Source organism: Eptatretus burgeri, chromosome 3 (assembly GCF_056783735.1).
Source record: "Eptatretus burgeri isolate ZD-2024b chromosome 3, Ebu_testis_v1, whole genome shotgun sequence".
Classification (NCBI taxonomy): domain Eukaryota; kingdom Metazoa; phylum Chordata; class Myxini; order Myxiniformes; family Myxinidae; genus Eptatretus; species Eptatretus burgeri.
In genome coordinates, this window is record NC_140963.1 from 47,088,569 (window position 1) to 47,105,728 (window position 17,160).

At 43.9% G+C, this 17,160-nt stretch overlaps 1 protein-coding gene across 9 annotated transcripts in view; it reads right to left on the reverse strand.

Annotated features, from left to right (window-relative positions):
• PHF14 (PHD finger protein 14) overlaps positions 1-17,160 on the reverse strand; it is a 333,451-nt gene that overhangs the window by 294,773 nt on the left and 21,518 nt on the right. For all 9 annotated transcript variants that reach the window (XM_085873138.1, XM_085873144.1, XM_085873141.1 and 6 more), the window contains exons 2-3: positions 15,862-15,975; positions 8,263-8,492 (exon numbers count right to left, since the gene is read on the reverse strand). In XM_085873138.1, the coding sequence (XP_085729264.1) occupies positions 8,263-8,492; positions 15,862-15,975 (344 nt within the window). The remainder of the gene's footprint in view (positions 1-8,262; positions 8,493-15,861; positions 15,976-17,160) is intronic.

Genomic DNA, 17,160 nt, shown 5'->3' on the forward strand with positions numbered 1-17,160 from the left:
GAGAGAGAGAGAGAGAGAGAGAGAGAGAGAGAGAGAGAGAGAGAGAGAGAGAGAGAGAGAGATAGAGAGAGAGAGAGAGGCAGAGAGAGGCAGACAGAGAGAGGCAGACAGAGAGAGGCAGACAGAGAGAGGCAGACAGAGAGAGGCAGACAGAGAGAGGCAGACAGAGAGAGGCAGACAGAGAGAGGCAGACAGAGAGAGGCAGAGACAGACAGACAGACAGAGAGAGGCAGAGACAGACAGACAGACAGAGAGAGGCAGAGACAGACAGACAGACAGAGAGAGGCAGAGACAGACAGACAGACAGAGAGAGGCAGAGACAGACAGACAGAGAGAGGCAGAGACAGAGACAGGCAGACAGAGGGAGGCAGTGACGGACAGGCAGAGAGAGGCAGAGACAGACAGACAGACAGAGAGAGGCAGAGACAGACAGACAGACAGAGAGAGGCAGAGACAGACAGACAGACAGAGAGAGGCAGAGACAGACAGACAGACAGAGAGAGGCAGAGACAGACAGACAGACAGAGAGAGGCAGAGACAGACAGACAGAGAGAGGCAGAGACAGAGACAGACAGACAGAGAGAGGCAGAGACAGACAGACAGAGAGAGGCAGAGACAGACAGACAGAGAGAGGCAGAGACAGACAGACAGAGAGAGGCAGAGACAGACAGACAGAGAGAGGCAGAAACAGACAGACAGAGAGAGGCAGAAACAGACAGACAGAGACAGACAGACAGAGAGAGGCAGAGACAGACAGACAGAGAGAGGCAGAGACAGACAGACAGAGAGAGGCAGAGACAGACAGACAGAGAGAGGCAGAGACAGACAGACAGAGAGAGGCAGAGACAGACAGACAGAGAGAGGCAGAGACAGACAGACAGAGAGAGGCAGAGACAGACAGACAGAGAGAGGCAGAGACAGAGAGAGGAAGAGACAGGGAGGCAGAGACAGAGAGGAAGAGACAGAGAAGCAGAGAGGCAGAAACAGAGAGGCAGAGACAGAGAGGCAGAGACAGAGAGGCAGAGACAGAGAGGCAGAGACAGAGAGGCAGAGACAGAGAGGCAGAGACAGAGAGGCAGAGACAGAGAGGCAGAGACAGAGAGGCAGAGACAGAGAGGCAGAGACAGAGAGGCAGAGACAGAGAGGCAGAGACAGAGAGGCAGAGACAGAGAGGCAGAGACAGAGAGGCAGAGACAGAGAGGCAGAGACAGAGAGGCAGAGACAGAGAGGCAGAGACAGAGAGGCAGAGACAGAGAGGAAGAGACAGAGAGGCAGAGACAGAGAGGCAGAGACAGAGAGGCAGAGACAGAGAGGCAGAGACAGAGAGGCAGAGACAGAGAGGCAGAGACAGAGAGGCAGAGACAGAGAGGCAGAGACAGAGAGGCAGAGACAGAGAGGCAGAGACAGAGAGGCAGAGACAGAGAGGCAGAGACAGAGAGGCAGAGACAGAGAGGCAGAGACAGAGAGGCAGAGACAGAGAGGCAGAGACAGAGAGGCAGAGACAGAGAGGCAGAGACAGAGAGGCAGAGACAGAGAGGCAGAGACAGAGAGGCAGAGACAGAGAGGCAGAGACAGAGAGACAGAGACAGAGAGGCAGAGACAGAGAGGCAGAGACAGAGAGGCAGAGACAGAGAGGCAGAGACAGAGAGGCAGAGACAGAGAGGCAGAGACAGAGAGGCAGAGACAGAGAGGCAGAGACAGAGAGGCAGAGACAGAGACAGAGAGGCAGAGACAGAGACAGAGAGGCAGAGACAGAGAGGCAGAGACAGAGAGGCAGAGACAGAGAGGCAGAGAAAGAGAGGCAGAGAAAGAGAGGCAGAGAAAGAGAGCTTTTTTTCCCCGACAAAGGAGAAGGCCAAAAACGTCAGCTTCTCTTCTCTCCACAATGGATCAATCCTCGGTATTATATTTCCGATTTGTTTGACTTATTTATACCTCGTTGCTGCTCAATCCATCTGCAAAGAAGATTTGTAAAATCATTTTTGACAGCTGCAATTGAAGGATTCGTTTCTGTGCAATTACTTTTGTTTCTTTCCATGCTTCACAGCCAAATAGTGGAAACGATTTTTCATTACCATCAAAAATTTGAAAATTTGTTCCTGTGTTGCATTTTTGAAAAATTTCTACACCTCTCTCATTCTCATAAATGCTACTCTTGATTTGTGTATTTTTTGTTGAACATTTGAGGCTCCCTCTCCTGTTACAGTAATCACGAATCCTAGATACATAAACTTGGCGACATCGCATACGGCCAAGTCACAACGCATTGTTGGCTGAAGAGTACATGACAGCATTGTTCCTTGATGCTTGTTGTCCCCTGCTCTCTGTTTTGTTGGTGTTGTTTCAGTCATACTTGCAGAGCATACAGCTGGAGCCTATTTACTTTCTCTTGCATACTTTTGCCTGGTGTCCAATATAAATGTCACTGTGAAACCAAGCTACTCCCGATGGTCATATTGAGCCCTCTAAATAAATTTCTCATTAAAAGCAGCAGACATCAAACAAGTACTAAAATGCAAAGCTTACAACATAGTGTCTCCTTCTTAGAGAATATTATGTCACTTGAACATAAAGGGAAATTTGGTTCGACAATGACGGCAACTAAGTGGAGGTGAAGGTTGTCAGAACCTTCCTGACGAATTGAAATTACCTTCAGTTTGTACATACAAAGAACCTAACCTTAAGGACAGGTTAATTCAACCACGTTTATGACGTCAAAGGCATATATTGTTATGACTTGAAAGACTGGCTTCCACGAGGTGGCACGAAACAATACACATAAACAAAGATCGATTTTGGGTTCTCCAACGACCCTCAACCCCCAGCTGGTGGATGTTAAAGATTTCAAAAAGAGATGGCGAGTTATCACCGGCATCCTGGCCAAATTCCAGTCCTCACAACTGGGAAGACAAAGGCAAACCACACGGTCTCATCCCTTACATTAAACTGCTTTGACAGCACTGAACCAGACTTTAAGCAAAGTACCAAATACTGCCAGACTCCATTTAACAGGGATCACACAGACAGGATATGTGGAATAAAAATTGAAGGTTTTTCTTTTACCTTGTTTTTGACCACATAAAATTGGCCATCTTCAGAAAAAAAAAATTGCAAAAAAAAGTCCTCTTATGCATGTTTTTTTGAGTAAAATGATAAATTAACAAGAAGATTTTTGCAAGAAAAAAAAATTGCATTCTAGATTTTCTCCCGCTTGCTTTTTTGTATACAAGGTCAAGACTGTAGTCTTGAAAATAAAAGATGCAGAAGAGATAGAAGATAAAATGCATCAGGACGCAACAGAACAATAGGAAGAGTAGCAGGAGAGGAAACACCAACAAGAGCGTTGAAGGACAAAATAGAGGAAGACTTTAACAAATAAGGGGTGTGGGGAGGAATGAGGGGTAAGGGAGGGAAAATGCAGTGGACAAGATGGATACAGAAGCAAACTCTTAAGAGGGAAAAACTGGAAATGTGTAAGGAGGTGGGCTTGGGGATGGGAGAGCTTTTTGTCAAGTCAGGCTAAATTAGATGTGACATGCTGCATTTACTAACTTGTTTCATGGTCGGGTTGTCAGAGACTCAACTGTCTCCCCCATCAGGTTACCTGGTGAGGAGGGTGTATATGGACACCCAGCAGGATTAAAAACAAAGCCTGTCAAAGGGTGGAGGAGCTCCTTGTGAGCCAACGGCCATCCAAATCTAGTGCCCAACTGTGTCTGCGGACATTCTCCTGCAGTTGAGTTACTTTTATTTATTTTTTTAGGAGGTTGGTGGCAGGATTTGCATTCCGACAACCGTAAAGCACTTCATTCTGCAAAATACACCAAAAGCACAACAAAAATTTGAAAACGCACTCCATGGGAGTACCTCCTGTGCAGCTGCCCTTCACAGGGCAGTCCACCGGATGACGGGATTGGGGCAAAGCCTTCGGAACCCCAACTCTTTGATGATAGGAGGAAAACCACGGGGTAACCTTCCTGGGTCAGATTGCAGTCGTGTGTGTCGGGGTGGAGCTGAGGTGTCGTCCACCAGACGGCGGTCTCCTTGGGTTAACCTGTGGCGGTCCCTTCGGGTGGGTGCCTGGAATGTCCTATCCCTAAAAGAGGATGATCACCTGTCTCTATTATCATCTGAGCTCAAGCGTTTGGACATCGATATTGCAGCACTCTCTGAGATTCGGAGACCGGATTGCGGCGAGATCATGGCAGGTGGTTACCCCTACTCTTGGTCTGGTTGCCTTGATGGTTACCATGCCCAAGGAGTTATTGCTGTGTCCAATAAGCTGACTCCAATGGTAATTGAGGTAACACTGGTCAACGAGCGTATGAGACGAAGGATTTGTCACTCCTTGGGTGTCATTTCCCTGGTCTCTGTATATCCTCCGACTGAAGCGAGTGATCTCACCGTGAATAACACATTCTATGCCACGCTCACGTCTGTGGTTGATAAGTTCCCCAGGAAAGATACACTTCTCATCTTGGGGTATTTCCATGCATCGAATGGAACTGATAGGGATGGTTATGAGACATGTGTTGGTCCCCATGAGTCTGGAACTGTGAACCAGAATAGCACTAAGTTCCTTGACTTTGCAAGAAGTCGTGGACTTAGGGTGGCTGGTTTGTGGTTTCAGTGCCCAAAGGCTCACCGCTGGACTTTGTATTCCAACGCTGGTGATATGGCAAAGGAGATTGACGTGCTCGTTGGAGGATGATCCAGAACTGCATGGTGTGCTGAAGTGCTCAGTTCCTCAAGACCGACCACAGGCTTGTTGTCACAACTCTGAAGATGCAGCTTAAATTGAGAAGAATTGCACTATCCCAGCCTTGGCTGGATGTTGGCAAGCTCAAGGATGAAAGGGTAGCCGAGGAGTTTGCAAACACGCTGAGTGGGGATTTAGGGAGCCTCGGTGTTTTGGGGAATCCAGAAGAGTTGTGGAGTGCCTTCAAGACCACCGTCCTTGATGTTGCTGGTGGATGTCGTAGAACTCACTGAAGGGCAAAGAAGAATTTTGTCTCTCAAGGGACACTGGAAACAATTGACCATAGTCGCAGAGCCAGGCTTAATGGCAGAGCTGAGCTGTTCAAGGAGTTGAAGCATAAAACTATATGTGCACTGAGGGTGGGCATGGAGACCTATGTGCAAGGAATCTGTAAAGGGGTAGAGCATCACCTGTAGTCAAGTGATTCTCGTCCTGCTTGCAGGTGAATTTGTGCATTGTGTTTCTCCTAGCCCATCCCTTGGTGTACTGCAGTTAGAGCAGAGGTTGGTGGGCTCTTCACAGAGGAATCTGAAGATCTGAAGATCTGAATATGAGAGTTGGACTCTGACCAGGGATCTGAAGTGAAGGCCCGCTGGTCTGGTTACTTTGAGTGGCTGTAACAGGCTAACCCTAACCCTAACCCTAACAGCTTGGTTGTCTTTGGATGTCATGGGTGTCACCATTCCTATTGCGGACCCTCCAATTAACTGTGATCCACCTTCGCTTGTGATTACACAGGGTGGGTTGAAGCGGTTGAAATGGGGTAAAGCTCCTGGGGAACTTCTCAAGGCTGGTGGAAATGCTGTACTGCATGGTGTGCTGAAGTGCTCAGTTCCTCAAGGCCAACCACAGGCTTGTGGTCACAACTCTGAAGATGCAGCTTAAATCCAGAAGAATGGCATGCAGTTCTGTGTTGTGTTGTTGCATGCAGTTCTGTGCTCTGTTTGGAACACAGACATCATCTGAACTGACTGGAAGAGGGATCTTGTTGTCCCTCTCTGGAAAGGGAAGGGTGATCGCCAAGACTGCAGCAACTACTGAGGGGTGTCGCTGCCCTCAGTGCCGGGCAAGGTCTTTGCTCGGATAATTATTGAAAGGAGTCAGCCACCATCTGTTTGAGCACCAACGCCCAGAGCAGTGAAGCTTTACACCAAAGAGGTCAATGATTGACTGTATCCTTGCCCTTCGGGTCCTCACCGAACGCAGACGAGAGTTTCGCCAGGGGATCTTGCAGCCTATGTTGATCTCTTCAAAGCATTCGACTCAGTGAATCCTGATGCGCTCTGGAGGATTCTCAGTCTTCATGGGGTGCCACCAAAACTGATCAGTCTGATGTTTGAACTAAACTCTGGTCCTGAGAGTGCTATGAGATGTGGTGGTTCCATCCATGTGGTGGCGGTGACTTATTTCCAGTTACTGGAGTTCCTCAGGGGTGTGTACTGGCCCACACACGTTTCAGCGCTTGTAAGGACTTGATTCTGGGGAGGATGTCAGAGAGGTCAAGCTGCCGTGCATTGTTTGGGAGTGGCAAAAAATCCCTATGTTGAAACGCACTTTTTTTTTCAAGGCCTGAAAACACACTCTTAAAACATGACCTCACCGGCGTGTAAAAGTTTATTTGTTATTTAAATGCTCGTGACTAGGTTTTGATCGCACATTAGATAAACACTCTTCAGCGATTGGCGACCAACTTTGAATGGGTGATCACCGGACGGTTCGTGATTCTACACAAGTCTAACTCTTAAACACCTTTCGTAAATTTGACCCTAAATGTCAGCGTCTTAACTAATGCGAAGTCGATGGTGCACCATCACAAATCCCTACGCTTCCCACCTTAAGCAAAGTTGAAAGATGGCAAAAGGTTCCACCAGGAATGAATGACCCAATGTCAAATTTTAAGTTAATTTTTCCAATTTTGACCCCTGTGAACCTCAGTCCCCACCCCCTGCAGCAAGAACTGGGGGTCAAATCAAAAAAAGTCGTTTTATATTTCATGTGTCCCCAATGTTGATCGTAAATACAAGGTTTTACAAACATTTTTTTACCTCTGCCACAGAAAATGGGCAAAGGATGTTTTCACCCATCTGTCTGTCTGTCTGTCTGTATGCTGAAATCTCAAAAAGTTGTGAAAGTATTTCGACAAAACTTGGTGGACAAGTTGTGAGTGTGAGAACAACGAATTGATTCGATTTTGGTGAAGAACCGAATCCAGATATGAGAATTTTTTAATCTTCAAAATGATTCTTCACCATTGAGAGATCGGGCCAAAAACGATATATAGCATGATATTTCAAAAAGTTGTGAACGAGTTATGACAAAACTTGGTGGATGAGTTGGTTAGGTGACAAGAACAAGCCAATTAGAGTGTGGCTCAGCTCCCAATCCAGATTCGGCCTATCACGCAATTGCATTTTTTGTTAAATGACCTTTTGACCCCACCCAGGCGTCGGGGCCAAAATGATACTGCTCTCACAAGTTCTTGCCACGTGGTGATCACAATTATCAAGTTTGGCAAATTTCTGCACAACAGTTTAGGAGACAGTGTGACGGACGGAGCAGGTTGCAATGTGCCAGATCATAATGTGCCCCTCTCCCTGTCCTGTATTTTGTTTTTTTGTTTTTTTTCAAAAAGCATGGGGATAAATATTGGCCCAAATGCAAGAGTTTTGGAAGGCAAGCCAGGCAAAAAGGCTCGACATGAATTATTTTTGTGTGAACTCATGAAACTGAAAAATCATTATAAAAAGGCATTGGAGTCTGTCCAAAGACTGTTATACATCCTGCTGCAATAGACAAGAGATAACCAAAAAGTGATTGTAGTTTTGAGAGCTTTAAAAAAAAAAATTTAAAGTCACATCATCAAACACAACTGCACATGAACGCACACACGCACAATCGCACATACACACCTCCAATCAAGCTAAATATCTTCTCATGATAATTTGTCTGAACAAATATTTAATCAATTTGATAACCTTTTGGGGGTGGGGGGGGGTGAGTTATTTAGATTTTCATATGCTAAATACTCATCCTTTATAGATGAAAGGAAGCAGTAAAGGCATGAAAATAGATGTAAAATTTCTGTAGTTACCAACAAGCCCAAACCGCTGCAAGCAGAGAAAACTGCTGCTTTCACAAGCGCAATGAAATAAACAATGCAATACTCATAATGAAATGCACAGCAAAGGTGAAATTAAGTGATTAATTGGGAAATACACTTAGCGACTGTAGATCACAGCATTATGGTGCGACATACTCAATGAACAAGACACGTGGCTCCTGGCCACGTCGCAATACGTTTCTTATGGAAAATACCTCTCACTATCAACTTCACACTCAAGACTTGCATTACAATTTGTTCACCCAGCATGTCCACAAAAAGGGAACACAGTGATACATATTCTTTGCACGAGATAAGACTATATTAACAGCAAAAATGAATCATTGCTACAAAAAGTCATTCAAAAGGTAAACAATGTTGCAAGTAAATGGAGGCGCAATACCTTTTCTAGTGCTGCACTGTACTTTTCTGATTGACAAGCAACCTTTGGAGCATTTTCATGACCATCTTGACTTTTGACAACAATCTCCTTGAGAGTCGAGTCAGATGAGGAATTTGTTCTGTCACCCTCCCCATCACCATCTACTCCACATTCGCTTTCACAGGGACTTCCATCCTTTGGAGAGACGGTGCCATCCCCATCACTTTCCAGAGAGCCAGATGATCCACCATCTAATGGAGGAAGATACACGGCAATCACCAGTTACAACCATCTGGTACATTTGCATCTTGAAGCTTTCAACAGAAAGTGTTCATCAAACACAGCCTTGGGCAAGAGAAAGCGTACGAGCAGTTTATTGGAATAGCTGCAAGCATGTCCCAAAGGCTTATGTTTGAGAAGACTGTAAAGAATTAACTGGCAATAATGATGTTCAAATGGTTCAATTGTCATTATCATGGAGGAAAGAAAGGTTGGTGGAAAAATGAGCTCAATTTCATTCAATGAAACGAACACCCAACAAAATAATTCGCTTTTTTTGCAATTTTCAAATACAACACTAAAAAAAAAGTTTTTCCATCATCATCACCTCAAAAATCTACATTCCATTTCTTACATTGAAAAGGGTACCTATTAGGAAGATGACAAGTTAAGTGGTTTGTGTGCTCGAGTAGCTTAAAAACATTCCTTCTGCAACAAGAATTTGTTTGAGTTATGTTGTCTTGTTAAGTCTGGTGCAAGAGGGGCAGTTATTGACATTAGCATCAGGTAGGAAAGTGTTGTTCGTTTTCGTTCTCTCTCTCTCTCTGAACCAGGAGAGGTGAGCTAAAAGGTAAGAAGAAAGGGGATATTTTTGGGCTTTTCCATCCCATGTGGGCTAATTTATATCAAATGTGAGTTGGAATCGAGTAGGAGGGAAAACACAACATCCTGTTAGAGTCAGGGCAATGACTCAGGTTCTAAAAAACGTGTTGTTCTCTTCTCTTCTTCAGGGTTTAGGTCTTGGGGATTGTTTCAGTCTCCTCTTCTGGGCTTCACAAGCTTTGTTTCACCACACATGCGGCCTGCCGTCCCCCCTGCACACCTTACATACAAGCCTACCTGCCGCTTCACTTTCCTCGCATTTTGCCCATGGATGCTTCGCCTGTGGGCTGGTCCGTGCCGTGGAGTTCCATTAAGCTTCACACAAGCACGGTAATGGTATCCTTTTCCTTTAAAAGACCATGCCTGGTTCATTGCATTGTGTTTGTGAATTATGGTGTTTTGTGGCCTTTTAAAATACAGCTAGTATCAAATACTTTTGTTTAACTGTGTGAAATTTATCAACATATATGCATTGTGTTGGTCTATCTTTTGTTTCCAGATTCTCTTTCTTTGTGATCTTGTGCCTTTTCTTTAAATAAACCTGTTATCCTACTATCTACAGTAATAAAAGAGCCCGTGTGTGTGCATGTGCCAGTGCCTCCTCCAGAACTTCAAAACCATGAAACCTTGCAGCCCGAAACTTTTCATGCATACTTATGGAACTCCAAATGAGTGCATTAATGAAAACTGGGTATTTGGGTGAATTTAAACACCACTTGATAAGGAAGAGCTTATCATCAAAAAACAAAAAAACCCTAACCAAGATGGCAGCACGCCATCTTGATCAGCCCGCTGTCACCTCAGAGGGGACTTAAGTCACAATTTTGTTTTGCCCTGCTCAAAAATGCCTCAACTTGGAACAGGCCACAGCAGTTTCTGTACAATAAAGCGCTCAAAAAGAATTTTTTCACTTTCCTCAATCAAATCGTCGAATGCCTGATCATCATACCTATGAATCGCTGTATACATTGCTTTTGTAGGTGCTCTCGTTTTCAAATAAGGACCTTGGGGAGATTTTATGCATTATATGAAGCGATTTTTCCACAATGGACTATCACGGAATAATTAAAGTACATATTCAAAATCTGTCTCAGGATTTGAGAATTAGAGATCGTGGACTAAACAAGTCTGAAGACGACGATGGTTCACGAGCAATGTACACGGTTCGCCTTTTTTATTTTTTGACCTTCGAGGGGAGGCCACGGGCAAACTGGCGGGAATCGGGAAAAACGTAAATGATGAAAGTTGTAGTACTCGAAGAGCACTACTTGCATACCAACTTTCATTCGAAACAGTTGAAAACCCGAGAAGCTCGATGCCCAATTCATTGATTTTTTTTTGACATTTTCTAAGTTCGTGACCTTGTGACGAAAATGAAAAAATAGAGCTCCGTGGGGCTATGCAGGTGCCATTGGGCTAACCAAATACCGAAACCCCTGCCAGATTCGACAAACCCCCTCGGAGAAGATGCAAATTGAAATCGGCTAACCCTGAAAAACACATGTTTTTGGGCGTGGCTCCGCCCATAATGGGCGCAGCATGCCCATTCTCAGGAAAACACAACGAGATCATGATATAAACCTCCCACCCAAATTTTATCAGGATCGGATCAAAACCCACGGAGCTATGTTCGGGACAGACAGACAGACAGACAGACAGACAGACAGACACACCCATAACGAATATAGTGGTCACTTACTGACTCGTGAAAAAATAACTGTCAAAATCTTAAGCGAAATAAGAAAATTTTAACAAATTAGCAATTGTTACAACTCAGCGTATTTACTTCAAGGCTATGTTCCCTCCTCCTCCATATTTACAAAAGAAAATGTGAAATTGCCAAAGCATTAAACTTATCTTTTCTACTGTTTGGACAATTACATTGAGTGAAGAAAAGATTAAGGAATGTGCCCAAAGTGTAACTTCATTAAATGCAACAAAAATAATTAATCAGCGGGACAAGTTCAGCTGCGGGATCACCCGAGCAGTGGGTGTGGCGACCACAAATGGGTTCTCCGTGGGGAAATCAAGTCAGATGTTTTTTTTATTGAATGGTCAGAATTTGCGAGTGACGTGACACGTGCATCGATTGCAAGTCCAGCTTTGCCCACCCCATTTTTGAGTTTGAAGAAGGATTTTGAGGAAATTTTCATCACTCTTGAGGAAGGTTAGTGGATGCATGGGGCTCGTCACATGTTGTTGACCAAAACGTTGACCAATTGTTTGTTCAATGAAAGGTTGGAGAACTCACCATGCATTAGGATTATATATATATATATATATATATATATATATACATATATATATATATATATATATATATATATATATATATATATATATATATATATATATATATATATATATATATATATATATATATATATATATATATATTGTTAAGGTTCTGTGAAACCGGCACTCCCCCGAGGCAATAGCACACAACATATAGCAGTCCCCAGACAGTTATTTTATGAGTATTCGTTTTAAATAACCCTTCCATTATGTGTAGTGGGTATATGGGACAATATGCATTGAGTGGGCTTGACGTAGTTTTTCTCTCCATTCTTTTGCTTTATTGTTTTTTCGCATGGACACCAAGGACCACAGCAACAGGGGCAGGTCATTTGCATAAGCACACCATTTCCCATTCAAACCGCACACCATTACCGAACAGATATTCCACCTCAGACTTCACCAGACTGGAACCCCAACGTTACAACATTTCATACACCATCAAGATGCCTATATAATAATGAAACATAGGGGAAATACCCCTGGGCGCTCACCCGGTAGCGGCTGAATAAGATAACAAGGGAGCAACTGGTAGGCATGGATGACCCACAAAATATGTAATGGAGAAGAAAAACACCTCTTGATTATTTTTTTATGGTGTGAACAATCTTTGGTACATCACAGGTTATAAAGGTTGTGGTCAAGTTACATCGAAACTGTGTGTGTGGTTTCAGAGAAAAAAGCAAATACATACTCCACCAGTCAAAAGTTTTAGAACACCCCCATTTTTCGTTTTTTATTGAAATTTAAGCAGTTTAATGTTTCAATGTACTCTGAAATTAAAGCAAAGAACAAATAAACAATTGCAGATACAAAATAAATCATGGAATCGTTTTGTTGAACAAAATTTAACCTAAATTTGACTCAAAGTAGCCACCTTTTGCAGATATAACAGCCGAACATACTTGTGGCTTTTTTTCCACGATAAAAATCAAATATTGTTCGGAAAGTTCTTCCCATCACTGTTGCAGAAGTTCCCACAAATGTGTTGCACTTGTAGGTTGCTTTGCTTTCACCCTTGTCCAGTTCATCCCAAAACCAGCTCGATGGGTTGAAGTCTGGAGACTGTGCTGGGCATTCCATGATTTGAAGCCTACAGTCTTGTTCTTTTCTTCTAAGGTAGTTCTGATATGACCTGGAGGTATGTTTTGGGTCGTTATCTTGCTGTAGGATGAACCCCTGACCAAGTAGGCAGAGACCAGAGGGTATTGCATGGCGCTGCAAAATGCTATGGTAGCCCTTTTGGTTCAGGGTGCCAATCACTGTGCAAATCGCCGACTGGATCCAGAAAAAGAGCCCCAGGTCATCACTCTTCCTCCTCCATGTTTGACAGTTGGTATCACACACTGAGGAACCATCCTTTGGCCGACTCGACGGCGTACAAGAACCCTGCGTGATGAACCGAATATTTCAAATTTTGATTCATTGGTCCATAAGACCTTCTTCCAGTTTTCAGAAGTCCACTGGCGGTGCTTCATGGCCCAGGCAAGCCTATTTTTCTTATTTTGCCATCTTAGCAATGGCTTTCTTACTGCCACTCGACCTGTCAAACCTGCAGCTCAAAGTCTTCTCTTCACAGTTGAAAGTGAGACTTCCTTACTTCAACCAGTGTTCAGCTGTGCTTGAAGCTTCTATCCTGTGAGCCACCTATTACGCAAGGTGTTGACTCTCAGAAACTTTTCTTCTGATTGTGTTGTGGCTTTGGGTCTGCCAGACCTCTTTCTGTCAGAGTATCCTCCAGTTTCCAAGTGCCTTTTGATGGTGTAAGAAACTGTACTCACTGACACCTTGGCTAACTTTGCAATTTCTCGAAAGGAAAGACCTACACTTTTAAGAGTTATAACGGTCTGTCTGTCTTCCTTTGTTAATTGTCTTTTTCTCACCATTATGATAGCAATATACTACTTCCTGCAGTGCAATATTGTCCAAATAATGCTTCCGAGGGTGCAGCAACACAGTCTGTTCCAACACTGCTTTTATACAGAGAGAGCAGATATCCAATATGATACAGATATCCAACTTTTATACATCAATTGTAACTAATCAACAAAAGTTGGGACACCTGTAGGAATCGTTTGCATCAACTTTCAAGGCTTAATTTACTTTCATTGCTGCAGTTGCCAACCCATTACTTGTTCCCTGAAAAGGGCCTCTTTTAACAACTCTGAAATTTACATTATTTTTCAGTTTTTGGTAACCTAAACTTCTTTTTTTAACCCCTGGCAGTTTACCGCTTCGCTTTGTACCATTTCAGGTTATTTACTGGACTTGAACTGCTTAAATTTCAGTAAAAACTGAAAAACAGGGGTGTTCTAAAACTTTTGACCAGTAGAGTATTTTGGGGGGGTCACCCCCCTCACACCCTCTTAGACCCTGATTTTTCTAAAATCATGAACAAACTTTCGTAAATCATGCACGATGAAGGTTGTAGTCAAGTTTAATCAGAATTATGTATTTAGTTTCTGAGAAGAAAGCAAATACCTCTTGGGGGGTGGGGCAACCCCCATAGACCACCTTGGAGCCCCATTTTCTTTTTAATGCCATGAACAAACTTTGGTACATACACGGTGATGAATGCTGTGTTAAAGTTTCATTGAAACCGTTTGTGCAGTTTCAGAGAAGAAGTTGCAAGTATTTGTGGATGGACAGGACAGACAACGTGCCTTCCCAAAGCTCCCCAGAACTACGGTTCCAGTTGAGCTAAAAATCACCACACCATTGGACCACAAACCAAGCTCGCTTAGCATCACCATTAACATCCACAACCATGACAAACCACCACGCCATAACCCACAAACACTTCAGCCACAGTCACCACCACCGACGACCACAACTCCCTTTCAGACCAACAGGGAATGGGGGGAAGGGGGGGTGAAGAGCATGGCATACCATTACAGACACTAGGATCTGGACATTCTCGTGTCCATCTTGGAGTGCAAGTGCCCCCCTTGCTGTGCGTTGTGTGTTAGCTCTGATACGAGCCTCGAGAAGGTATACAAAAAAAAAAAAAAGTGCGCAACACTCCGTTCTACGTCATGTGGATAGTCCGAGTGCTCCACTCAATTATGGTCCCCATTGGGTTTCCGGTGTGTGTTCATGGCCGGAGAGCGCCACAGAAAACCCTGGCACCACGTTAACCTCAGAGATTAATCATGTGGCAGAGTTCAGGGTGAGTGAGGCCATTTCTGCCACCGAAGCCAGCGCTGGGATAGTTGTTCGTACACCAATGAGGGCGCTGGAAAACATCCTTCGCTCCACCTGATCCGCTCCCAAGCGCCTCTCCCATGAGGGGATTATGAAAAATGGCTTGGTTCTTTGGCTGCACGTTCTTATTGGGGTCACAGTGCAGTGAACAACAGAGCAGGCGGAACGGAGCAGAGTGCAGAACAAACGGGAAAGCCAGATGCCAGACCGGGCGCAATTTAGACAACATTAGCATTCACATGTGCAGATCACTTTCCACTTCACTTTAGGACTATCTTCTTGCACGTTCTTTAGTTTTAGTCCAACCCCCCTTGATCAACATATTTGCACCTTCCTCGCCACACTTCATGTGCACACCTCCCTTCACCACACCTCCCTCCGACTCTGCACTAAAGACACCCTCAGTTTTCCTCCTCCGTTCCCCCTCCTTCGTGATTGAGTCTGCATCGGTCCATCAACCTCGCCTAGTAATCGAGAGGTCGAAACCACCTCAATATCTCTCTATCTCTCATTTTCTCAGGGAATGATTGTGACCGTGCCTGTTTTGTTAGCACAATTAAGATTGCAGAAGTTTTAAGATCAGGATAACTGCACTGTCTGTCTTGTATTTGTAAATAATTGTGTCTCTTTTTTCTGCACTTCACCAATCCTTTCTGTACAGATCTTTTGTATTAAATCCCTTGCTTATTGCTACACATACCTTTCCTTACCCTTGCTGTAATAAATTGTTTGCATTAGAAATGTACATAATTTGTAGTGTCTTTTCCTCCATTGGTCTAGCATCGTCGGCACATCGTGTTAACCGGGAAGTTATACCCCACCAACAGACTCCACACATTAGCCAGTGGATACTTGGCAGCTCCACTCAGCTGCACCTGATCAGCAAGATAAGACAAGTATGCAGAGGGTACAAGCCCCCCTTGACATTGTAGTCAAAAGACATGGTAACCACGCAAAGTAGTGACACCCTGCCAGGATTAGCAGTCCCAATCAGAGTTCATGGTTGCTGAATAACCTGCCGAAGTGTGGAGTTATCCACGCTCTGTGGCCTCAGGACTGGGTGTTCGGGAGGAAATCTTGCGCCTCCCCGGGTGGCAAACCTCAAACCCCGTGGCGTAACAATTACATATATATGATGCACAAAATACAATAAATTGATCAACAAAATTCACTTAAGTACTTCACTTTAGGAAAAAAATAAAAATAAAAAAGGAAAAGATTTACTTCACAAAAACTCACCAGATGCATCTTCAACTTGGAAATCACTATCATCCGAGCTGTCGTACCCAAGGTTTGCATCAAGAAGCTGTGTCTGAACTGGCTTCACTTTTCTTTTGTTTGGCTCTCGTTCCACTGATAACCACACAGAAAAACAAAACAATGCATTTGACAGCAAAATTCTTTTTAAGTGAGCTTATACATTGTATTTAGTTAAAAGTCACTTTCACATCAATTGTAAACCTGCAGGCATGGAGAAGTGCATTAAAAGTCAAATATTTATGAAGATCAAATCATATTCACTGGGGAACAAAGTTTTTGTTGCATTGATACCAGTACTTGATCTTACCTAATTTGAGTGTGCTGAATTCAAATCTGAAGTTAGTTTCTCTCTGTAAGCTCTAGATTTTTTGCAATCCACCATTATCAACATTTATTTGGTAAGTTACAACTTGAATTAAAAGCAAATTTAAATTATCATATATTTCGACATAAAGATGATAGGTGATTCAGAACAATTGATAAGGATGGAATGCAAAGTTCAAATAGGTCCTATTCAGGCAAGAATTTGCGCTTGCAGCTCTTGCGTTTGTGGACTTCCACAGGGCAATCTCGTTTGATGCTCCAGCAGTAGTCTGCCATCATATTTTTGTCCCATCGCCCTTGGTAGCGCTCTCCCATCGTCATGAGGTCCTGATGGAAGCGCTCTCCCTGTTCCTCACTTACAGCCCCAAGGTTCTCAGGGAATTGATCAAGGTGACTATTCAGGAAATGGAGCTTGACACTCATGTTGCACCCAAGATCGCGAAAAGCCAAAAGCATTCTAGTAACCAGAAAGTCATAGTTATCTGCCTTTTTGTTACCAAGAAAGTTATGTATAACTAAGACGAAAGACAGCCACGCTGTCTTCTCCTTGTCATTCATCTTCCTTACAAATTCCTCATCACGTACAAGGGCACGAATTTGAGGTCCATCGAACACACCTGCTTTGATCTTCTCGAAAGACAAAGCAGGAAAAGCAGAAACTATATGTTGAAAACATTCACCATCAGTACTCAATGTCTTCACGAACTGTTTCATCAAGCCGAGCTTGATATGGAGTGGGGGAAAAATGATCTTCTCTCGGCTGACGATTGGGTCATTCACAATGTTTGGCATGCCTGCTTCCAGAGTTTCATGGATGGGCTACTCCTGGATCCAGTGTTTCTCTCAAGCTCGGCTGTCCCACATGCAGAGATGGCATGGAAACTTTGTGAAGCCTTTCTGTTGACCAAGGAGAACGTTGACCATTTTCAGGTCCACACAAATGATCCAGTTGTG